Consider the following 24,623-nt stretch of genomic DNA (forward strand, 5'->3'; position numbering starts at 1 on the left):
TATGCGGACTAATTATTCAACATTTTGATACTGAGAGTGAATGTGAAATTAGTCAAGATTCTGGTGAAAGGAGGGGAGTAAACAATCTGCCTTCTTACTTGGTATTTGTCTAATACAACACCATGAAATGCTGTCCTCGAATGCAGTAATCCGTTAATTAGCACAAACAGTACTCTTTAAATAAACTCAACAATTTATAATGTCCCTTTCAAATAGAACAGAATGGCAGTTTGTGCTGCCAAATGTACCCTTTGTGAACCACTTATTTAAATGGGCAGGAATCTGGTAATGTGCTCATGCGTGTGGAATACAGCTGGGGGGAGTGGGGGAACACTCATGGAAATTGTTGTGTCACTGCTTGTTTGGGTTTGGGTTTGTTTGGTGTTTTTCTTCCTGAAATGATATTGTAGTAGATTGATGGCATTCAGAAATTATTCTCGTATTTTCACTGTGGGCCATCTAAAACTGAAAATTATTTCCCCCTATGTCCTTTGAGAAAAATGTGGGAGATAACTGATTTGATGGCATTGTCTTAGAAAGACAGAAGCATTTGGGTGCATTTCAGTCATTTTTAGGCCCTGCTGGGGACTGACCTGACTATCAACAAGCCAGAGAATCCAGTAGGGCCAATTTCATGGAATCACAGAATCATAGAATGGATTGGGTTGGAAAAGACCTCCGAGATCATCAAGTCCAACCCTTGGGCCAACTCCAGTCCCTTTAGCAGATCATGGCACTCAGTGCCACGGCCAATCCCAGTTTAAAAATCTCTAGGGATGGTGAATCCACCCCCTCTCTGGGCAGCCCATTCCAATGCCTGAGCACTCTCTCTGCAAAGAAGTTTTTTCTGCTCTCCAACTTCAATTTCCCCTGGCAGAGCTTGAGCCCGTGCCCCCTTGTCCTATTGCTGAGTGCCTGGGAGAAGAGACCAATCCCCACCTGGCCAGAACTTCCCTTCAGGTTGTTCTAGACAGTGCTGAGGTCACCTCTGAGCCTCCTCTTCTCCAGGCTAAACACCCCCAGCTCCCTCAGCCTCTCCCCACAGCACTTGTGCTCCAGTCCCTTCTCCAGCCTTGTTGCTCTTCTCTGGACTCGCTCCAGCCCCTCAATATCCTTTCTGAACTGAGGGGCCCAGAACTGAACACAACACTCAAGGTGTGGCCTCACCAATGCAGAGTACAGGGGAAGGGTCACTGCCCTGGGCCTGCTGGCCACGCTAGTTTTGATCCAGGCCAGGATCCCATTGGCCTTCTTGGCCACCTGGGCACACTGTTGGCTCCTGTTGAGCTTCCTGTCAATTAGTATCCCAAGGTCCCTTTCTGCCTGGCTGCTCTCCAGCCACTCTGTGCCCAGCCTGGAGCACTGCAGGGGTTGTTGACCTGACTATGAACAAGCCAGAGAATCCAGTAGGGCCAATTTGTCATCTCCATGTCCTCACTTTCTGCATCAGTTGCAGCAGTAGCAGAGGGACTGATAAAACCTCCAGCAGGATTTTAATTTGCATTGTTAATACAAGTTCAGGATATGTTGGATCGTCAGTGCAGCAAAATATACCACACAGAGAAATGAGAGAGAGAGAGAAAAGATGAAGAAACCAGAGCAAAAAGATTTCTACTTTGTCCTCCTGGATTGTGTTTCTTGGGGAAATAATTTGGTGCCTGTCCTTGCTTTCAGGATGAGCGTGCAAACCATCAGGAATGTTTTCAGTGTGGAAACCGGGTACCGCCTCTCTGATGACCAGATTGTCAATCATTTCCCAAACCACTATGAACTGACCAGGAAGGATCTGATGGTAAAGAATATCAAGAGATATAGGAAGGAACTTGAGAAAGAAGGAAGCCCTCTTGCAGAAAAAGATGAAAATGGGAAATATATTTATTTGGGTACGTTGTTCTCTCATTATCAGCCTTCATCTTTTTTCTTGTATAGTCAGTAACCTGGAATTGAACCCAGCTTTTTGAACCTGTGGAGTGCCGGAATATTAAAGGGACTATCTTGAAATGCTCTGTTCCTGCCAATGAAAAAAAAGTGCACTTTGTCCTATAATTGCTGTATCCTGCAAACCCAACACCCTTCCCTCTCTCTCATCTCCTGCTTTTCCCTCAAATCTGCCAGTGGAGCATAAGGAAATACAAGAATAGGGAAGTGGTTGGAACAGTAGCAGTGAATGTTTCCTGTGAAATGCTGTGTTTTCAAAGCTTTTCACAAACCTTGCTTTGAAGGATAGTGGCCAACATCTTACAGATTGAGAGGAATAGAGGGAACCTGTTGAAGTTAGAGACAAAGTGAACACTTCTGTTTCCCTGTTGCTGGGGTTTTGGTTAATGGAATGGTGAAATTTGACAGAGGAAGTGGATACATTTTGATTAAGTTAAGTTGGAATGGTATCTATTACTGTAATTTCACAGCATGTAACCAGAAGAAGAAAACTGATACATATGAATTAGAGTCTGTTAATATGAAGGTAATATCATGTAATATTTTGCAATTAAGTTAAAACTACAATTTAAACGAGATAAAAAGCAACATGAGACTTTATGAAGGTGGGTCATGCCAGACTGGAAAATTTAAGACAGAAGTTTTTTTCCCCCATCTGTATGTGTCAGTAGCCTTATCAGATATAATGTCCTTAATTGTACACCTTTCTTTCCCTCCTCTTAACTCAGATTTTGTTCCTGTGACTTTTATGCTTCCTGCCGATTATAATCTCTTTGTTGAAGAATTCAGGAAGAATCCCTCCAGCACCTGGATTATGAAACCTTGTGGCAAAGCTCAAGGAAAAGGAATATTTCTAATCAATAAGCTCTCCCAAATTAAAAAGTGGTCTCGAGACAGCAAAACATCTTCGTAAGTTCCTAAATCCCAACCCTTTATTGTATTTTCTGTAATCGTGTGAACCACCTCAATGTGCTGACTGACTGATGCATGGGAAAACTATTCCATTATTATTATTGCTCTGTCATTATGGAGTTAGGTTTGCATTTAATCTCAGTTTTTCTCTGGCTTCCTCCTTCAGCAGGACTTGTTCTGGCATGAAGAGGTACAAAGAACTGTTCAACTAACTATTCTTTATAAAAGTGCTTTCAGTGTTGTCGGGGAGGAAAATATGGCACAAAAATAAATTGTTCTGCTCCATAGTATTAAATAGCAGGAAGCAAGAGAAAAATCTTCCCCTCAGCCATTTTGGTAATTATTTAATATGTATTAAATCACTTTCTAAGTAAGTACAAAGGAAGAATGAATTTATATGAAATAAATACATTGTCCCTTTGGAACAGGAAATAATACACCTCATGCTGATGAAACAGTTTAGCAATCTGTGCTTTTCTCTGACCAGGAGTTTTCACCACACAGCTAATGTGAAGTTTTCTCCTGTGATCAAGTGACTGGCTGAACATCCTTGAGTATTTTTCCCCCTTTCACTTGGAATCTGAAGAATGTCACAATCTGAAAGTTATGTTTTCATAGTGGTTTGCAGTTGCAGACCAAGCATAAATGCAAATATTCTGGTGGTGTCAGACCTTAAATAATGAAGGTAATGTACTATGTACCCTTTGCTTGCCTGAACCATGGCACGCTCTAAATCCTTTTCAAGGAAAAGGCTGGTTTCTGCAGCTGCATTCTGAATGGCTTGGTCAGCTGCAGTGATAACTTCAAAACTGTGTTTAAATGGTTTGTTCATCTTGGTCAATTCTATATGTTGGGTTTTTTCATATATATATCTTGTATGTTGTATGTATGTATATATTGTCACATCAACTTTTTTATATATATATACAAGTATACACACATATATATACACACACACGTATCTATCTATCTATCTATCTATCTATCTATCTATCTATCTATCTATCTAATCTATCTATCCCAACTATTTTTGATCTATAATGCCTAGTGCCAAGTGTGTATTATTGACCACCACAACTTTATCCATTGTCTTGGCATAAGATGCAAGATTTCAGTCAATTCAAAACTTAGAGATTACTTCTAAAGAAGCAAGAAGACTTACTGAGATTGTATTGCTAGTGTCATACACTGAAACATATTTGTGTTTTCCAGGTTTGTGTCTCAGTCTTCCAAGGAAGCCTATGTGATTTCACTCTACATCAACAATCCATTGCTTATTGGGGGAAAGAAATTTGACCTCCGTCTTTATGTTTTGGTATCCACTTACCGCCCGCTGAGATGTTACATGTAAGCTTGTATACATTTGTATTTTGCTTTGAGACAGTGTCTAACACAGTCATAATAGTGTTGGGCTTGCTGCACAAAGTAATTTTAACAGCTATGTGGTATCCTAGGATTGCTCTTTTCATTATTTGTTACTGGGATTTAACACTTTCTAATGACTTTGTGCATTCAAGGTATAAGCTTGGATTTTGCCGGTTTTGCACAGTAAAATACACCCCAAGTACAAGTGAACTGGACAACATGTTTGTGCATCTTACAAACGTTGCCATTCAGAAGCATGGGGTAAGTGCACTGAGTTCTTAGGTACTCCTTTGTAGCAAGGCTGATTTTCTTAAATGGTCCCAAACTTGGGATAAAAAGGTTTTTGTTGTAGTCTTCATTGTCGTGCAACTAAGATACTCCCAACTGCAACTAAAATACTTCAATTAAAATGCCTCAACTTGCACTTACAAATAAATAAAGTTTAGAAGACTGTAGTTCAAAACTATGTAAGGTAAGGAGATGCAGCTCTGTAATAAGCTGTGATGTCTTAAGTATTGACTCGAGGGCTCTGCAGAGGGTTCTGGATAGACTTGAGAGATGGGCTGATTGCAATGGGATGAAGTTCAACAAGGCCAAGTGCAGGTCCTGCCCTTTGGCCACCCCAACCCCCTGCAGCGCTCCAGGCTGGGCACAGAGTGGCTGGAGAGCAGCCAGGCAGAAAGGGACCTGGGGGGACTGAGGGACAGGAAGCTCAACAGGAGCCAACAGTGTGCCCAGGTGGCCAAGAAGGCCAGTGGGATCCTGCCCTGTATCAAAAATAGCGTGGCCAGCAGGCCCAGGGCAGTGACCCTTCCCCTGGACTCTGCCTTGGGGAGGCCACACCTTGAGTGTTGTGTTCAGTTCTGGGCCCCTCAGTTCAGGCAAGAGATTGAGGGGCTGGAGCGGGGCCAGAGTAGAGCAATGAGGCTGGAGAAGGGACTGGAGCACAAGTGCTGTGGGGAGAGGCTGAGGGAGCTGGGGGTGTTTAGCCTGGAGAAGAGGAGGCTCAGAGGTGACCTCAGCACTGTCTGGAACTCCCTGAAGGGAAGTTCTGGCCAGGTGGGGGTTGGTCTCTTCTCCCAGGCACTCAGCAATAGGACAAGGGGGCACAGGCTCAAGCTCTGCCAGGGGAAATTGAAGTTGGAGAGCAGAAAAACTTCTTTGCAGAGAGAGTGCTCAGGCATTGGAATGGGCTGCCCAGAGAGGGGGTGGATTCCCCATCCCTAGAGATTTTTAACCTGAGCTTGACCGTGGCACTGAGTGCCATGATCTGGTAAATGGACTAGAGTTGGCCCAAGGGTTGGACTTGATGATCTTGGAGGTCTTTTCCAACCCAATTGATTCTATGATTCTATGAAGTAGCTGGGAGCAGGAATGTTCTTCAAGTCTTCTTTCATTTAAATGCTAATGTGCCCCCTTAGGAGTTGGGCAGTGGAGCCAGTGAGGTTTGGTCCATCTGGATTTGTACTTCACAGTAGTGCTTTAATATCTCCTTCCTGAAGGCTGGTCTGTCAGGGGTAATGTGGCATTTTTTCAGTACTACAAACATTTTATTGCTCAGGTGCTGATTTGTGAAGTGCTTTAAACACATTATGGTCTGAGAATTAGTTATGGTGAGAGCAGGTCCCATGCAACTCATGGAATAAATCCTGGTGCTGTTGCCAGTGCAGGGAAGAGCTGAGGCATGTGAGGTGGTGCCTCTCTTGTCATTATGCACCCTTTCATCTTCTCTGCCAGTTAAAGAACAGCCTTCAAGATTTTTCCCAAATAAAAGCAGAAGTGAAAGTGGTGGTGAGCTCACTTTGAGAGAATAAAGGACAGGAATGGGTATAGAAGTAGCAGCCTAAAAATGTGGAATCATTACCAGAATATTTGAAAAGCTTTTCATAAATTGTAAACCCCTGATACCTTTTGAGTTTTGCAGAAGGGCCTAAGAGAAATTCAGTGTAAAGCCATGCTATCCATCCTGTTTGTTCTCCTGTTTTAAATGTGCCTGTAGCTGGGAGGCACTTAGACTTTTGATTTTAATTTTTAGAACTTTGATTTTAATTTGAGCTGTCAAGTAATTTGTAAGAATTATGAAGGGGTCTGCAAAAACTCCTAAGTTCTAGCTGTTAATCTGTGAACCACAGACTTGCAGTGTGTTTGCACCCTACAAGCTCATGTGAATACATGTTTGAAAAGAGTATAAGTCAGTATCAGGAGAGGGAAAGGGCGAAATGAAGGAAGGAGGGTAAGACAGGATACCCATTGTAATGTTTGTGCTGGAAAATGCAGTTCTGGGGCATTATTCACTGCATGTGTAATTCAAACAAAACAGCAAATGTTCTTACACTTAGTTATTTTAACTTAGTGATCTTCTGTGTGGCCTGCAATATTCTACTTTGTTTTAATGTCTTTATCTAAACAAGTGTGATCGTGTGAAGCTCTACCCAGTTGTAATCTATTTTGATTTGAGTACTTGTTCTGAAATGCAAAGAGAGTTGGAACTTTGATCTCTGTTCCCTTGCTGGAATCTGGTCTCAAGGCATTTTTTTTCACAGAGCCAATCCTGAGAATTTCAGGTTTTTATTTGCACAGTCCACTTGCCCAGTTCACTAAGGGGGGAGCTGCAGAAGGCCAAGGAAGAGAGAGATACTGCTCTGACCTTGTCCTAGAGGGCGACAGAGTTTGTTCCTCTGAGAACTTCCTCCTGCTCTGTGCATTCTGTGTTTGATAATTGAGCAGGCATACAATCATTAATTCTCAGAAATTACCTGGGGAGAACCTTCATAAAGGGACAGAGCAGTTGTCCTGAGAGTTATTTGAGGGCTGAACATGTGTCCATCAGTGTGAATACCCTCTCTCTGCTCTTGTCTTTCCATTCAAAGAGGGATATTGCAGAGCCTTGATAGCCTCTGAAAAGACAATTACAAGGTAACCTCTTGTTTTCCCCTGACCAGTTTCAGTAACAGCAGGGGTTTGGTACTGAATTACTTGAAAAAATTAACTTTTAAAACTAATTTGAATGTCACTGTCTTGAATGTCACTGTTGTCAGTAGCACCACTGAGAAGAGACCATGTTTGCCTTTGGGGAAACAGACAAAAGTCCTATTTTAAATGAATAAATACAGCCAAACACTTTCCAGTGCTGCAAATGAATAAATACAGAGAAGCACTTTGCAATGCTGCATTTTAAAACAGCAAACTTCAGTGAAATTTAGCTATTGCTCACTTTTTTCTTCCTTATCCCCAGAGGAGGAAAGCATTCAATTCTTTCCTTTTGCATTTTAAAACTTATATCTAAATCATAAATCATGTGTTACTTTAAAACCATCAAAGTACCTGTTGTTTTTTCTTCTAAGAAAGATTTATTGCTTGATTTGCAGTGTGTGATGTAAGCATAGATAATAAAAACAGTTGTCTCTATGAAGGTAGTTCAAAGTAAGGCTGAAGTCTTCATAAAGCTGCAATAACAATTTGCCAGGTTTGTTTTTAGAGCAATACTTGTAAATAAGTGCACTTTGTGTGTGAATCCAAATAACCCCTGGTGAACCACTTCAGAGGCTCAGACTGAATGAACCCCTTGACTCTTCAGGATGATTACAACCATATCCATGGAGGGAAGTGGACAGTGAGCAACCTGCGCCTCTACCTGGAGAGCACTCGTGGAAAAGAAGTCACCAACAAGTTATTTGATGAAATCCATTGGATCATTGTGCAGTCCCTGAAGGCTGTGGCGGTGAGTGCTGGCCCTGGAGTGCTGCCAGCACCCAGTGTGGCTGCAGCCTTCCCATAACCATGGAACTGAGTTTGCCACCAAAATCCCTGCATCTTTTTGCTGCTGTTGGAGTGGTGCTGTTGATGCTGATTTCTTCAGTGCTGGTATCTCTTATTTCTCTCAGAATCCTGGGTGGCTGAGCTATCTGTGCCTGTTGGAAGGAGTGAGTAAATCTCTTTCCTTGAGGGCTTTGTGAACTATTAATTATGACTTCATACTGCCCCTGCGAAAAGCATTAAGTTCTGCCAAAATGTGTGATGTCATTGCAGCAATAACAAATGTGTCAAGGAAAAATTACCTCTGGAGGACAATTTAGCAGAGAAGAAAACCTCAGGCTATTAGTTCATCAGAGTTACAACTTGTTCCTTGGTCTCTCTTGGCTTTAGGGTTATAGTTCACTTGAGCTAATTATAATTTAAAAATTTATCTTTTAATTGTTTGACCTCAAGTTTCTCATAATTGCAGCAGCAGAATAAAAGAAATGGTTTTGAATGAGTCTTCCTAAAGTTTAAAGGATTTGTGAAGCTGTAAATTTTCATACTTCCTGTTTTCTCCTGATGTATGGCTTTAAATGTCATTATGACTTTTTGAAAAATATGGAAACACTTATTTTCACACTGGAAACATAATAGAAAATTAGCATAACTTAATACATCAGTGCAGTTATTAGTATTGAAATATTTGCTTACAGCTTGGGAAAAAAGGCAATCCTTGAACTACTAGTTAACAGGTTTTTATCAGAGTTAGAGCACTGAAAACCACTGTAGAAGATTCAGAATGTCATCACATTCTAGCAAACAAAGTGTGTAATCAGGTTACTTACTGAATTGTTGATTTTAATGCATATTGTTGTCTTTTTTTTTAGCCTGTAATGAATAATGATAAACACTGCTTTGAGTGTTACGGATATGACATTATCATTGATGACAAGCTTAAACCCTGGCTAATTGAGGTAAAGTTACATAAAATACAGGAAAAAACTCCCCTCACATTTCACAGAGAAAAACCAAGTAGTTTTCAGTGTAGTCTTTTTGCTTTTTAAAGTATTTTTTGTTCATCAGGTAAGTGGATTAAGAAAATTGATGGAAAGTCAAATGGGCCATGGAATGACCAATTTGTTTGGTTATTTCTATTTGTTTGTGGCTTTGTGTTTTGTCTTTTAAATCCAGTGCATCCATACCATTGGACTTCAGAATGCCAGCAACCCTGTTAGACACGGCTGGAAAATTGGCATTGGCTTCATGAAGTATAACATCAAATTCAAGTTTTAAATGCTGTCATGGCCTTTATGTTACAGCTTGAGAGGAAAGAAAAGGGGCACACAAAGGATAATTGGGATGTTTGGAACGAGTTTTTTTCCTACATAAATTTTTCCTTAGTGTATAAAGATATGTATGTTCTACATAAATTTTATCAATCCCTCTTCTTTCTCAATCTAATTAGAAGCAAATGAACTTAATAAAAAAAATCTGTTTATTGCTCCAATGCCACTTCTGCAAAATAAATGTGGAACAGAGAGATATGTTAAATGAATCCCAGCTGAAATCAAGATAATACAATGTAGTGCTTTGAACAGAGAGCATGGATGTGTTTTTCCAGCTCACAGTTTCACAGAATCACAGAATATTCTGGGTTGGAAGGTGCCCACAAGGATCATCAAGGCCAACTCTTCAGTGAATGGCCCACACAGGGCTCAAACCACAGCCCTGGTGTTAGCACCTTGCTCCAACCAACTGAGCAGGGCAGAACTCAGGTTAAGAACTTAAATAAAAGTTCTTCACCTAGAAGAGACCCCTAGATTTCTGTATGTAAGTGGACAAGTTTGAAGTAGTGAAGTTTATGGGGGTTGTAACCATGTGAACTTAGAAAATGAAACAAAAAAAAATCTCTGTGTTGTCTGATTCACCCTGGTGACTCTCAGTAAAATCCTCCAGGCTGACCCTGCATACAGTGGTGTGGCACTTTCCTTTTTAAGTAAAAAGAGAAATTCCCAGTGGGGATTCCTTCCAGTAGCTGAGAAACTGAGAGATGTGCTTTGAGGTGACACGCACAGTCATCACACATGGCATTTGGAGAACTGTAGACTACTCTAAAAACAGATGCTGACTCTTCTTTTTGTCTTTTGTAGGTTAATGCTTCCCCTTCCCTCACTTCCAGCACTGCCAATGATCGCATCTTAAAGTATAACCTGATTAATGACACCCTCAACATTGCTGTGCCCAACGGGGAAATTCCTGACTGTAAATGGAATAAATCTCCACCAAAAGAGGTTCTGGGCAATTATGAAGTCTTGTAAGTCTTAGCAATGTTTTATATAAAGGCAAATATTTTTTCTGTCCTCTCACTTTTTTTTTTTTGGATGTGTGTAATTTAGACCAAAGAGAGAAGGTGAACTTTATTCTGATGGGAAAATGGGCACAGAGTAGCTCTTGATTTCTGTAGGGCTGCAATAGTGACGTTGGAGGGTGGGAGTGCATGGAAGCAGAGCTGCCTCACCTCATGTCCAGAGAGTGATACTTGCCTGATACACCCCTGATTGCACCTTCTGAGCTTCCAGCACCTGGATTTGAGGGACAAAGAGAATGTGTAGAACTTAGTTGTGCTAAGGGTAATATATTGAAGGTAGTTAAAGAGATATAATAGTTATCTGATGGAAATTTTGTCTCAGTTCACAGAAATAATGCCTCTTGACTCCCGTAATTCATGGATGTAATAAAGTCAGATACTTCTTAAATTCCTCAATTTGTATTAGGAGAGAAATTAGTTATATATGTAGTAGCTGTGAATACCCATAAAATAGTGTAACTAAGTCTACATTTTTATTGTTCTACAAAATATTATAGTGTTATCTTTTGTTAATTACCATTACCTATCTATAGCCAAATTCTGCTTGAATTTGCACAGTAGTTGAGAGGTCAGTATATACTGAGTTGTCTGAGGCCGTAGATGTTAAAAGGATAGTTTAAGATATTTAAAAGATATTTTATAAAGATATATTAAAAGGTATTTTAGATAGCATAAAAGCTTAGCTATTTAAAGGCCTACTCATCACTGTGGTTGAGTGCTACCAAAGATTTGCCATCAAATGCATTTAATTTAATCAGTTTAGTTCATTCTTTCCCTTCTCACTCTCTGAGGCAACAATGGGGTTTTAACACTGCAGCTAAAAATCCTCTGTTTGAAGCAATAGCTTAGGACTTTTCTTAACTGGCAGCAGGCTGATGTTCTGTTTAACCACAGGCCTGCAGAAGTACATGGGAAATTTCACAAGCACAAAATTTCACAAGCTCAGGAGTTTTAGCTAAAGCTGCCAGATGGTTAGGTTCTTCCAAAAAGGAGCTCAGGATATTTTACATGATCTGTATTGTAAAATCATATGGTGGTGCATTTCATAGAATCAGAGCTGCATGTCATACTGTGCAGGCATAAAGCTGTGTGTGGGACAGCCTGTGTTAAATTTCAGTGCTAGATATTAAGCAAAATAAAATATAGAGGACCCACTGTTGTTTGTGCAGCAGGACCAGGGCTGACCTTGCCTTATTTTCAGGTATGATGAAGAGATGGCACAGAGCGATGCGCCTGAGCGGGACCTGAGGAGTCGTCCTGGGCAATCCACTGGAGCCAAAGGGAATCGTGCCAGAGATGTAGGGAAGCCTGTCCTGACCACTTGGAAGTGATAACAGCAAAAGCAGCTGCACTCCTGGTAGGAAGGCATATGAATAAAAGAGCAGGTTTGGAACACGGTCCTGTGTTTTGTAGCCTGTAGGAAATGCTAAAGGAGACAATACAGGAGATTGCTAAGTGTGACCCTGCTGGGGTTACTCAGAATATCTAATGCAATGGTTGTCAGACTTGTGCATGGAGGAAGCTCTATAAACTGAAAAACATTTCAATAACCAATTGATCTTTACAAGGGCAAAGAGGTTTTTGTGTTACTCGTTCCCCTGCTGCAGTGTGACTTCCCCTTAACCAGAGCAGTCAGACTCCACAGAATGAGTAGCATAGAGAGCACCCAAACATGTGCTCTGTTTTTTTGTCCCTCAATACCTATAGTTTTGGCTCACAAAAATAGAAGGACTGGCAAGATAAATTTTCTTAAGGAACACAGCCATTTTCTGACCATGAATTCTGCAAACTCAGGAGTTTGGAGCCTCAACTTGCCTCTGATTTCATGTTCAGCACACTGAAAGCTACTCATGAATTGTATCATCTCGTTTCACAGCCTCAGCTCCCCAAATTAAGATATTTATTGCAGAAAGAACCAAATGCAATTTGGTTTGCCATTATCTATTTGGTAAAAATGTATCCCATGCTGCTGTTAGGAGGAGAGAGGACAGAAGTCTCCAGTACAAAGGGCAGAACAGGTTAGACTGAGGGTGTTGGAATGAGATCAGAGTGAGACAGAATAGAAGAGAACACAAGCAGGAGAGCATGGGGATCAATACAGTGATTTCTGGAATGGAAAGGTGAATATGCAAACAGGGGCCATTGGGTTTAATTTATCACTTTCACCTCTTTCTGCTTTGAAATCTTGTTAGTGGCATAATAGTGGCCTAGAGATTTAAGGAAAAAATGTTCTCAGGCATTCTTAATCTTACTTATGTATAATTGCATAAAAGTGGTCGAGGAAAACAACCTTGTTTGTCTTTGTTTTGAAGCCCACAAATATTGGGGCTATTTGGCATGATGCATATTGGTGTCAGTTGATGTGAGGGGTTTTTAAACCTAAAATAAGTATTGAATGTGTATGGCCAGTCTCTCGATAGTGCTCAGGAACACAGGGGGAGTTCTCCCCTCACTCCAGCCCCTCCAGCTGTCCCTGTGGTGCTGCTGAACAGCCAGGCCCCCCTTGGGCACCCACCTCTTCCTCCTGCTCCTGGCAAAGCCCCGTGCACCTGAGAACAAACCCCCTGACACTGAGTCCCTGTGCAGGATGTGACTGACAGGCCCAGGTGGCATTCCTGGGGTACCATCCTGTGCACTGGGGGCTGTCCCAGCCCTGACTGCTCGGGGTTTATTCTTTCCAAAAATACACTTACCCTGAAGAGCGAGGCAGCCCCTTGGAATGGGAATGCAGCAATCCTGGGGAAGCGCCACGGGGAGGGGGAGGCAGGCACGGCCTGGGGGAGCCTCACTGGGGGCGGTGCCCTCGGGCAGCAGGTTCTCCCTGGCAGCAGCAGCCGGAGCTCCCTTGCCCTGAGCTGCGGTACACGGCGAGGAACACCCGGCCCATCCCCTGCTGGGCACTGCTCAGCGCTGGCATCTTCCAGCCCTTTTGTTGGGATCACCCCGAGCCGCCCCGGGGGTGTTCCCGGTGCCTCGGCTGTGCACGGCTCGAGGCAGCCCAGCAAACCTGTATTTGGGGAATAGAATATTCCATTCTTAGGATCAATCCAGGCTGCAGCCAGGCTGCATTGCATGGCTTCGTTTCAGGGGAGGCTGGGAATTGGTCAGTTCCCACATAGAATCTGTTGGTGCCTGTGGGACAGTGAGATCCAAGGACCTGCCCCAGCACAGCAAACCTGCCCATTTTGGGCAGAGGATTCCCCAAACACACCTCACCTGTGCTTAGCCAACAAACCTTTTTCAGGTGTGAGCTCGAGCTGCTGGAGCCCAACAGGGTCTGCAGTGGGAATCCAGTGGAGTAGCAGCTACACCTGTTTAGGGAGACAAACCGAGGCTCATCCAGGCAGTTGCAGGCCTGGAACAGAAATCCCAAACCCTGCGGTTTGGGGGTCCGGAACAGCCCCCCCAACCCTGCCCGTGCCGGGCACACGGAGCGCGGCCCCGGCTGGCAGGGCTGGGCCCGGCTCTGCGGGGCAGGGGCTGGGAGCGCAGGGCAAGCCTGACCTGGGTGGGTCCTGCAGCCCCGACACGGCCCCAGGAGGCTCCCGGGGAGGCTCCGACCCATCCCCGGCGCTGCTTCAGTTCTGCAATCCCCGTGGCTGCTCCCGACACGGGCAGGGCCCCTCCGGCGCGGTCCCGGGGGCAGGAGGTGGGTCGGGAGCCGGGATGTGCCTTCCCGGGCGGTTCGCGGCCGGGGCCGCTCCAGGGCTGTGCCCGCAGTGCCGGGCAGGGCAGACCCGGCACCGCCGGTGCGTTCCAGCCTTTATTCGGTACCTGCGCGGAGAGACCGCGGGACCGGCAGAGAGACGCGACCCGGTCCCCCGGGAGCGGGCAGAGAGCCGCGACAACCCCCGGCACCGGGAGTGCGGACGGGAGCGGGGAAGAAGCGCGGGGCTCGGGCACCTCCAGCCCCGGAGCGCGGCTCCTCCTGCCCGCGGCGACGACCGGGACGGGGCTCCGCGGGCTGATGGATCCGGGGCTGCGGCTCCGCGGGCTGGGGAAGCGCTGGATCCGGGGGCTGCGGTCCGCGGGCTCGGCTGAATCTTGGGATGCGACGCGCGGGGGCAGCGAGACCGTCCAGTCCTTCCTTCCATCTCAGGGAGCGGCAGCACCACCTGGCGGGGAGACAGTGACACTGTAGGGTCAGCTTAGGGAATGCCAACATGGAATGTGGAAACACATGGAGCGGCAGCACAACCTGGTGGGGAGGGAGTGGCACTGCGGGATCAGGTCCGGGAATTCCAATATGGAATGGGGAAAGATACAGGAAGCGGCAGCACCACCTGGTGGGGAGGGAGCGGCACTGCGGGCTCAGCTCCGGCAACTGTAACATGGAATGGGGAAACATACACGGAGCGGCAGCACCACCTGGCGGGGAGGGAGCTGGGAGGGGACACAGCTGGGACACTCAATCCCCACTGCCCCAAGGGATGTGCCAGGCCAGGTGGAGTCCCACCCAGCATAAGGAGCTGGGGGAAGAGGGTGGGGAATTGTCATTGTTGAAATTACTGTCTCAAACCCTCACAACTGCAAATGAATCAATGCAGGCAGAGGGTAATTTGTTGCTGTGTCTCTGTTACAGCGTTTGGACTCTGGATGTCCAGAGGAGAAGGAAACAGTGCTGAAGGTTGTCCAGCCCCTTGGGCAAGGCTGAGTGTCCCTGCAGATGGAGGCTCAGCTCCCTGGCAGCAACGGGCACATCCCAGGGCAGTTTGGGCAGAGCAGAGCTCTGGTGGAAGGTTGCCCTGTCGGCTGCCCTGGGCCCCGCTGAGGGGTTGGCAGGGCTGGAGTGCCATGTGCTGGCACTGGTAGTTCCCTTCAGGAGGGACAATGGACAGAGAGTGTCCATCTGCTAGAGGGGAATTTTGCGGTTTGGAGGGACACTGAGCCAAGTGTTTGAGAAGCAGCTCCTGCTGGACTGTGCCCTCTGTGTAAGCTGCAATTTGGTAACTTAGCCCTAAAAGCCCTTAAATTATTCTGCCTGTATGGAAAGGTGGCAGGTGGAGATGGAAAACGTTAGAAGTAAAAGCAGTAATTGAAGGGGTCTCTGGCCGTATTCATAGAAAAGACAAAGATCTTACGATTTGTGTGAGTATATATGTACATAGAGATGGGTGGGTGGATGGACGGACGGATGGATATGTCTCAGAATTTGAAGGCAGACATAGTAAACTATTTGTTTTCATACTACATTATGACAAAGACATGGACAGAGAATGCCCAGTTAATTATTGCAAAATAATTTAAGTGTCAAATGTCTCCTTTTCTCCTGGAGATTTTCCCCATCTGTTTGTCCATCCTTCCCTCTCCTCACCCTGGGCAGTGCCACTTTCCCATCACTTGGATAATGCCAATGTGCTAAACTGAGCTCTTGCTTGAATTCAGCTCCGTGGGGGTGTAGGATGGGTACAGGGGCATCCAGGGGAGCACTGCAGAACCCTGAGCTGGAGATCCAGGTATCCACTGGAATCTTCCCTGACTCTGCACACAGCAGCTGCACAGACAGCTTTGCTCACCCTGTGCCACCCCCAGCTTTGCACTGGCTGATCCCTCTGCCCTGCCTGGGGCCGTGGCCCAGGATGTCCAGGAGTTCCAGCTGAAAGCAGCTGTCCTTGCTGGGGAGATGCAGTTGTTGAGCTCAGCCTCCTGCTGTGCCAGTGCTCCTTCATTTGGAACTACCAGAAAAGATGCAACTCCAACACCAATTCTTGTCTTTAAGATACTAAAGTGAGCCAAAAATCACAGCCTGTAAGTGCTCAAGGCACTTTATTGATGGTGAAGGTCAAAGTGCAGCCTGTGGCAGTGAGGAGGTGACAGAGAACAATGCCATTCCCACTGAAGGAAGAGGAGCCCAGACTGAAAGGAGGGGGAGAGCACAGGGAGGGCTGCAGGGAGAAGGAAGCACCACAGCCAGCAGGAACACACGTGCCACTGCCAAGCACCCCGCCATCACTGGAGGGTGTCTCAGAAAGCCCAAGGCTGTGTGATATGGTGGTGCTGGGATGAGCAGTTTCTTTTTGATCATCTATCAGCTCCAGCTGGGAGGGTGGGCAGAGAGGGAAGCAAGTGGGGCCTGAGAAAATACACCTGAAAGAAGGCTAGAGAAGGGAAGTTGTGGGGCAGGGTAAAATCTTTGAGCTAAGAGGAGGGTGGAAAGTGAGAGACTAATGCTTTTCAGCTTGTTTGGATTTTCTTTTTTATTAAGTTTTATTTGCTTTATTTCCTAAGGAGTAAGTGCCCCAGCTTGCACTGTGCTCCTGCAGGGGTTTGGAGTGAAGAGTAGAAGGTGTACTGGAGAAAGGTGTTGGGAAAGTGCCCTGAGCTCCTCCTGGTGAGTAAACATTGTCTTATCTCGTACTACAGCAAGAGGAAACATAGAAAGACTTGAGCAAGTTCTTCCTCCCTTTGTGGCTAATGTAGAGTTGTTTGTGCTTGGTGAAAAGGGCACTTTAAAGGTGAAAGTTCTGTATGTTTTCTGTGTGGCATTTCCAGACCCAGCAGGACCAGATGTTTCTGAGATCTATACAAAGCTGGGGAAAGAGTTTTCTGTGGCTCTGCTGAGTTCCTGTTTAATTCCTCAGCCAGACGTGACCTTGCAGAGCCTGTACAACACAAAGGACTGGGAGATCCTCTGTGGGAAACACAGCCCATAATAACTCTGTTTTCTGATCTCTGCTTTTCTGATGCCACCCTTTATAAAACTAGATATTGTCCCTGAAGCCCCTGAGAAAGGGCTTTGTGAGGGAATAAAACCATTGGAGTTGCAGGAAGTAATTCCACAGGAACAGGCTGATTGTCTCCTTGTTGTTCCACATGGATATTGTTATCAGATGCCTCATTTGTAGCCGTGTCCTTTGAGTGGGCACTTGTGTGTTTGGGCACTGGAAGGAAATGCTGGAGAGGCTGGACAGAGGCATGTTATTTAGTGGTGTTTTCATCCAGGTTAGGAGGTGTGTAACTGTTCACTTGCTTTTCTGGCATGCACCTGCTGTGTATTAAAGCATCCCAAGAAGTGCCTTTCCAGGCAGAGACCTGTCATTTGATGTGTCCCCCTCTGTTAACTCAGACTACATGCTTGACTTTTGTTCTGAAAACTGTTCATTTGTCTTAAGCTTTGCACCCACAACTGGGAGATGCTTGTAAGAGGCATTTTAGGGAGAGGGAGTTGCTGCTGAGGCCATTTGTGGCTCTGGCAGGTTCAGGTTTCTGTCTGATTTACCCTCCTCAGTTGGAAGCTTGCTGGGAGATGGATCCCCCTGCACTGGGGCTATTCCATCAGCAAGTGGCCAACAGGTGAGCCACGTGGGGAGTTCATGCCTGCACACAAGTGAACAGAAATGAGAAAAATGGTCTGCATTTACTAATTTCTTATGTGTGAGAGAAGCATAAAAGAGATCACAGCCATCACAAGGAAATGAAAATCATCCTGATCATTTTAAGAGTATTTGCCCCACTTTGGTGCTTCCCTTGTTTTGCAGTTCTGTCTGCTTGCTGTGATTTCACTTCTTATCAAACCTCCAATTAAATTTCCTTGGAAGGTAGAACTGGCTGAAGTGCAGCATCCTCTGAGAGCCCGTGTTTGAGTTTTGGTGAGGTTGCTGAGTCGCTCAGCTCGACTCAGGGTTTCTCAGGTCCTGCTCTCCTTGGAAGGGCCGCCTCGAGGGGTGGGCGATGCCAACCAGCCTTAGTTTTGCTGGCATGCCACGGGCGAGGATCTTGGAAAGGGAATGAACGCCCCGTCGGCCTCTGCAGCCTCCGCTCGCTCTCGGCGCTAGAGGGCAAAACATTTCTGCTTTCAGAGACGGCCCTGCTGGACCCGCGGCTCCGGAGCACACCCTGCCCCGGGCAGCTCCTGCCACAGGGGCTTGGAAGTGCCCAGGGCACGTCAATTAAACCTTCATTAAGACTGTTAGGTTGGAAGTTAAATAAACCCCAGGATTTCTGCTCTGAGAAATGTGCCGCTAAATCCCCCTGAATTCTTAGGAAATGAGAAAACCCTTGCTTCCACACTAGGGAGGACCATGCTGTTTAAAAAAAAACACATGTTGCTGGCAGATGTTCGGTATCAAACTACTGCAGGAGGGCACATCTGTAGGTCTTGGCAGGAGGGCAGCAAGAACGATCCATGCCCCGCTTCGGCGGGAGCGCCCGGACTGGGGCAGGAGGGCAGCGAGAACGATCCATGCCCCGCTTCGGCGGGAGCACCCGGGCTGGGGCAGGAGGGCAGCAAGAACGATCCATGCCCCGCTTCGGCGGGAGCGCCCGGGCTGGGGCAGGAGGGCAGCAAGAACGATCCATGCCCCGCTCCGGCTGCTGCCGGCGCTGCTGCCGCTGGATCAGCCTCCCAGGCTCCCCAAGGGCTCGGAGCCGCTCCCATTCATCCCCGCCCGAGGGGCGATGCTGCCCGCGGGGACGCGGCGGGAGAGGCTCGTTCGGAGCGGAGCTCCATCTTCCTCTCCCGCCGCCGGGATCCACTGGATGCTCGGCCGGGATGTGCATCCTCTGCCACTGTGCGGCTGGAGCGCCTCCTCCTGCCCGCCCCGAGTGCCACGGGGAGGGAAATGCCACGGCCAGCTCCTGCTTTTCCACCTGGAGGCTGCAACGAAAGCCTCGGACAAAGGAGGAGCTGAAAGAGTCTTTTTTTTCTCTGACAGGAGAATGCCTGAGCTTGCAGTTGCCCCCCACCAGCTCCAGATGCCAAAGGAGGCTCAGCAAAATCCCAGAGCTGGAAGGCTCTTTGGTTCCTACTCTTGTTAGTCACTGATAAGATCACTGGTGCAACAAAATGCCCAGATGATTGTTCAGTGCCAGCTGGTGGGTGCCAGCCCAGTGCCTCAGTGTCTGGACCCTGGCACACAGGTTGGCAGCAAAGAAAGCCCAGGCAGGGCTGGAGCCACAGGCAGGGCACGCTGTAGCTGCTGGCACTTCCTTGGTAAATGGTTAATTCAGTGTTTCTGAATGGAAAGTGGAACCACAGCCTGGTTTGCGCCCAAAGGATCCCCAAGGGGCAACAGGAACCTCACTGAGCAGCTTCATTTCATTGCAGGGTGTGATTCTACTGAGCATTACTCTGCATTTTCAGACTGCTGCCCTTGCTCTGATCTGGTCCTTTCATTCTTAAACTGTCACTGAGCAGTGATAGTCACAGTTTAGGAATAACAACACAGACAACAGCTCTAACATTTCTTTTTCATCACTGAATTTTGTTCAGACTGAGTCCAGTTCTTGTAACTTTTTCAAGTCAGTTTGGAGGAATACAGGGAGCCTTATTTTGATCTATTCTGTATAGATCTATTACCCACATTTTTATGTTTGTAGGCAAGTCTGTAAAGAGAAAAAGTAGGGCATGTGGGTTTTTGCAGCAAGAATTCATTTCAATTTACATGTCAAATTAGGAGCTGAGTAAGAGACTGGTTTCAAAGCCAAGTCTATGATGCCAGCACTGCTCTATGGGGGTCTGCACATGAAATACTCCTTTTTTGCCCCCCAATGGAGGCAGATATGCTGTTTGTGCCCCAGGGCCCTGCTCCCCGTGCTGTGCCACCTGTGTGGCCCCACCAGCTGCAGGGCATGACCTGGTTATGCTGAGTCCCTGCTGGGGGAGCTGACTCCTGAATGAGCCTGCTCTTCTCAGGGAAGCTCTTTTTTGTTCTAAAGTCCAGCAAAAAGAAGAAATCTGGAGGCTCCTGACACTCCCAGCACAGGTATGATTTTAAATTGAAATTGTGAACCTTGCCCCTGGTGCAGCCTCTGCTCTGTCCCTTTGGGTACAGAGATCTTGGTTTTGCTCAACTGTTCTATATTCCACTGCATGCAGATGATTAAAACTGGTATCACACAGAGCATTATTTTTGCCCAGAACATCAGACTTCTTTTTCTTCTTTTTCTCCATTCAGTTTGGTGAAAATTTGTAGCCAAACTGGGGGATGACACTCAATATGGACTACTGAGAAATGTCACATAATTTCAACCAAAGCATTTCCTTGAGCTAAAGGCACCCAAACTGCCCCAAACATGTAACACAAATATGGTCTGTTTTTATTTAATTTTTTAATAAATAAATTGTACTAGGTGTTTTCAGGAGACCATTACACTTTTTTAAGCCTTATGGCTTGCATTTTAATTACCACCTCCCTTGTAGTGTGGGGAGTGTTTTCAGGCTCGTTCCATGCATTAAAGCAGCAATTCTGTTAATAAGTGCTTGTCACTGACTGCTACCGAGTGCCATGCAGCAAACAGTCCATCTGCCTCTGTTCTGTCTCTCCAGCTTTCTTTCATGCTCCCATCCCAAATTCTGATTTCCTGCTGGTGCCCATTGCTGTTTGTCTGGGCATTTTTAATTCTGCAGTGATGGATTTGTCATCAGTCACCACACAGGACCCAGGCACCAATATTGGTACTTTCTGCAGGTTTGGGGCCTCTTATGCATGTGGCTCCAGGTTTTTGTGTTTACAACCAACCCTCAGTTCTTGTTTACACTGTGCATTTTATTTATAAAACAGAGAAAACAATCCCAGGCTCACTAAGGTTGAAAAGCCCTCTGAGAGCAGCGAATCCAGCCATGTCCCCAGCACTGCCAAGGCCACCACGAACCATGTCCCTGAGTGTCCCATAGGTGCCCCCAGGATGGGACTGAGCCCACAGTAACACAGTTATCCATCCCAGGAGGCCCTGCAGGGCATGGACTGATGTTTCTGGGATCAGGAATCTCCACAGTGTGTCTAACAACACATCCATCACTTCCTGTCACTTTTTATTCAGTGCAAGTATGAAAATTTCCAAGATGGACAATGAAAAGCAATACCTATAAATCCAAGACATGATCGTAAATGGCCCTGCTGAGAAACCACATCATGTGTAATTTAATGGAGGTAGAAGGTCATTCTAAACAAATTAAATAGAACAGCACAGAGCAAACAGGCAAAGCACATCCTTATGGCATTGTGATACTGAGATTGAAAGATCACATGCTTCAAATAACTTAAAAGGAAAGTAAAAAGTGTTCAGTAAATGGAAAACCATATTTTTCTATGCAAATGCCATGGGTTTGGGCACCCAGGCCTGAAGCCACAGTCATCCCTCACCTGCAGGAGTCCTGCCTTCATCCTGCTTTGGAGTGCACACCAACAATTGCGTGTGTGTGGCTCGGCTTCGCGAACGAAGATTTGGGAAGGGCTGTCCCCCCACGTGGGTGGGCCCTTCCAGCCTGCGCAGTGGATTTCAGGTGAGGCTTAGCGTGCGCAGAACTGGCCCCACCGTTTAAGTCCTGAGGTTCATCTGCCACGGCCGAGCGAGCTTGGACAGTACCAGTGAAGTCCTCAGGACTAGAACCTACAGCACCCGGCATTTCCCAGGAGGTCTCCCATCCAAGTACTAATCCGGGTCTGACCCTGCTTAGCTCCCGAGATCTGACGGGATCGGATGTCAGGGAGGCATTTAACTGCCCTTCATCAACAATTAAGGCTGAACTTAAGGACAGCATTTAACAGGGGCAAAGAATGAGCGGGGCGGGGGCTCCGAGCGCGGGGCTCGGGCAGCGATCGCTGCTCCTGTCCCTGCCGTCAGCATTGCGTGTTGGCATTAACATCCCATTGTCACACTTCTCTTGCTGGCCATCATTGAACCGTGCCGGTCCTACCCCGCGGGCTGTGTTTGGTCTCCCGTTCCTCTTCCCGTCCCGTGCCAGGCTGGAACGAGCGGCTGGAGCGGAACTGTCCCGGGGTCAGCCCCGCGCGGGGCGGGTTTGGGGCTCCCAGAGACACCCCCAGCGCTGCCTTTGGGGGCTCCGAACTGCCCCCGAGCCCTGCAATTCGGGGCTCCCAGAGACACCCCCAGTTCCCGTGGGATTTGGCAGGGATTTGCCCTCGGCACTCTCAGCCTGCTGTGCTGTGTGGCATTTTGGAGGGGGAGCCAGCGGTCCCTGCATATCCTGCAGCACCACAGGGGCACCCTGAGTCCATCTACTGCTGAATTCCATGCTGCAGGTGTCTGGAGAACTGATTTCCCTGGATCCCAGCCCCATTTCTACACTGCCCAGGAACTCAGCTGTGTCCCTGTGTCCCAGTGTCGGACAGGTGGCACCAGGACAGAGCTCTGAAGCACTCAAAGCAGCGTCTTAAGCCTTAGTGGTGATGTGGGTTGGAAAATTCCTACTCCAGAGCTTTTGGTCCTTTGCTGAACTATGTCCTTGTATTCCCAGGCTCTCCTTGGGCTGTGCCTTTCCACAGCTGGCATTTTTTGCCATCTGGGTTAGTTTCCAATGGATTCTTTTCCCTTTTCCCTGCAGAGTCAGAGTTAGGAAGGAGATGCCAGAGCACACCTACAGCTGGACCCAAACCTGCAGCTGGACCCAAACCTGCACCTGGACAGAGTGTTCTCGAACCACTTCAGAGCTGCCTAAAGAGGTGGGAAAAGTGCCCTGACTCCCTGGCCCTTGTGTCAGTGCCAGGCACAGCTAGTGCCCCCCTGCCCTGGCTGCCTCGCCCTTGTGTCAGTGCCGGGCACAGCCAGTGCCCCCCTGCCCTGGCTCCCTAGCCCTTGTGTCTCTGGCTGCATTGCTGATTCAGATCCCCTTTTTCAGCTGTAAACAGCTCCTTCCTAGGTTTTTCTATAATTCCAGGACACAGAGCTACAAAATCCTTCCTAGCTGAATATATAAGTATTCTAAACATGTGGATTTTTACAGTTTTAGACAGAGCTCTTTTTTCCTGTTTCTTTTAAGCCCAAACCCACCGAAAATCCTGGCTGGAGATTTCCTTCCTTCCTAACAAATGGCATTTTACCTCTGTTAGTGATAACAGTAGAGATAACAGAGGAGAGACTTTGGTTTGCTCAGCTCATTTCAGTGCAGAAATTATCCTGTGCCTGGTGTGAGTTTCTCTGTCTTGCCCATGTCCCTTCTCCTCTCTGGCTGTGGGATACCCTGTGGCTGGGTGGGAATCTCACATTGTGTTAATTGTAACATAATTTTAGGAAAACAGTTCAGTCTTTGCAGCTGCAGGTGACCCTGAGGAAGCACCAGTGTGTGTGACCAGGGCCTTTGTGGGAAACCACAACAAATTTTCTCACTGGCATTTGGCCCTTGGTGATGTTTTTCATCTTCAAACTTCATGTTAGGCTTGGCTTCTAGTTAACTTACTGCCAGCTTCTTATTTTTGTACCTTTGGGAAAAATGATGCATTACCAGTCTGGCAACTTTTGGGGTGGGCTTGGTCCTGTCTTTGCCCTGGACACTGATGATGTGACCAGGGCAAAGGGTCTGGGACTGGCTGCATTTAGGCTCCAACTCTGCTTTTCTGCTCCTTGAGGTGTATTTCACTCCAGGGCTCTGGCCTTTTTTACTCCCTTTTGCTCTCTCTAAGCTGGTGGAATACTGGCTGTAAGAAAGGGATCTTTGTGTTTGTTTTTCTGCTCTTGTATTTTTTTCCCTTTAGATGTGAAACGCTTTTTAAAGGTGATGTTCTGCTTTGCACATGGACTGTACCTGCATCAAAATTTTTGTAAATATGGGAGAATTGTGTTTAGCTTTGAATTGTGGTTATTTAATCACCCAATACCTCTCATGAAGATATAATATTACAGGAAGCCCTGATGTGAGAACTCATTAATGCTGCAGATAATCTGGGCAGGAGCAGAGTTTCTCAGTCTGTGGCTCTTTGGGCACTTTGTTGGAGTCTGTTACAGTGGAAAGAGAGAAATGCAAATAGGCCACAATAGGGACACATAATTCTCCTTTAATGCTGGTAGAGGACAAATCCATTCTGGTTGTGTGTTTTAGAAGCTGATCTGTATTGTGTCATTTATTGTTATTCCAAGGCAATAGTAACTTGAAGTATCTTTAGCCTCCTGCCTTACTTTTCTGTAGGTGTTAAAAGTCTTTGAATATCAATGCAGTTACACAACTGAGAAAAGACAATTAAAGGAAAAGAGGAAGAAGATTGTAAGTTAAAAAAATAAGGAAAAATAAAGTGGATAGGAAATAGAAAGAGATTACCATTTCCTCATACTGTCAGCAATGGTATGAAAAAGTCCCAGGTGATGGTTGTGGCTCCACAGGAAATGGAAATCCTGGGACCACATGGAGGAGGCTGGACAGCAGCAGGGTGAGGGCAGCTCTTGGCATCTCTGCATCCCTCACAGGTTTGGAAATTCTCAGCTGCTGCCCACCCAAGTGATGCCACTGTGCTTCCATGGCACGGGTGAAGCCTTGGTGGGCATGGAGGGGAGGAGCTGGGATCCAGCATTGGGTCCCCCAGACTGGTTTGGTGCTGAAGGGAAGGGGCTTTGTGTGGGCTCTGCTCTC

General features: G+C 46.6%; 1 protein-coding gene across 5 annotated transcripts in view; it reads left to right on the forward strand.

Annotated features, from left to right (window-relative positions):
- TTLL1 (TTL family tubulin polyglutamylase complex subunit L1) overlaps positions 1-24,623 on the forward strand; it is a 62,703-nt gene that overhangs the window by 17,966 nt on the left and 20,114 nt on the right. For 2 of the 5 annotated variants that reach the window (XM_071551551.1, XM_071551550.1), the window contains 9 exons: positions 1,675-1,883; positions 2,667-2,847; positions 4,063-4,197; positions 4,368-4,476; positions 7,793-7,936; positions 8,100-8,138; positions 8,841-8,927; positions 10,104-10,267; positions 11,523-11,714. In XM_071551551.1, coding sequence (XP_071407652.1) covers positions 1,675-1,883; positions 2,667-2,847; positions 4,063-4,197; positions 4,368-4,476; positions 7,793-7,936; positions 8,100-8,138; positions 8,841-8,927; positions 10,104-10,267; positions 11,523-11,652 — 1,198 coding nt within the window. In that variant the 3' untranslated portion in view covers positions 11,653-11,714. Of the gene's footprint in view, positions 1-1,674; positions 1,884-2,666; positions 2,848-4,062; positions 4,198-4,367; positions 4,477-7,792; positions 7,937-8,099; positions 8,139-8,840; positions 8,928-10,103; positions 10,268-11,522; positions 11,715-16,549; positions 16,653-22,607; positions 22,624-24,623 lie in introns of those variants that run through there. The other 3 variants (XR_011697432.1, XM_071551553.1, XM_071551554.1) reach the window with 3 other exon arrangements.

The sequence above is a fragment of the Pithys albifrons genome, chromosome 3 (genome assembly GCF_047495875.1).
Source record: "Pithys albifrons albifrons isolate INPA30051 chromosome 3, PitAlb_v1, whole genome shotgun sequence".
NCBI classification, from domain to species: Eukaryota; Metazoa; Chordata; class Aves; order Passeriformes; family Thamnophilidae; genus Pithys; species Pithys albifrons.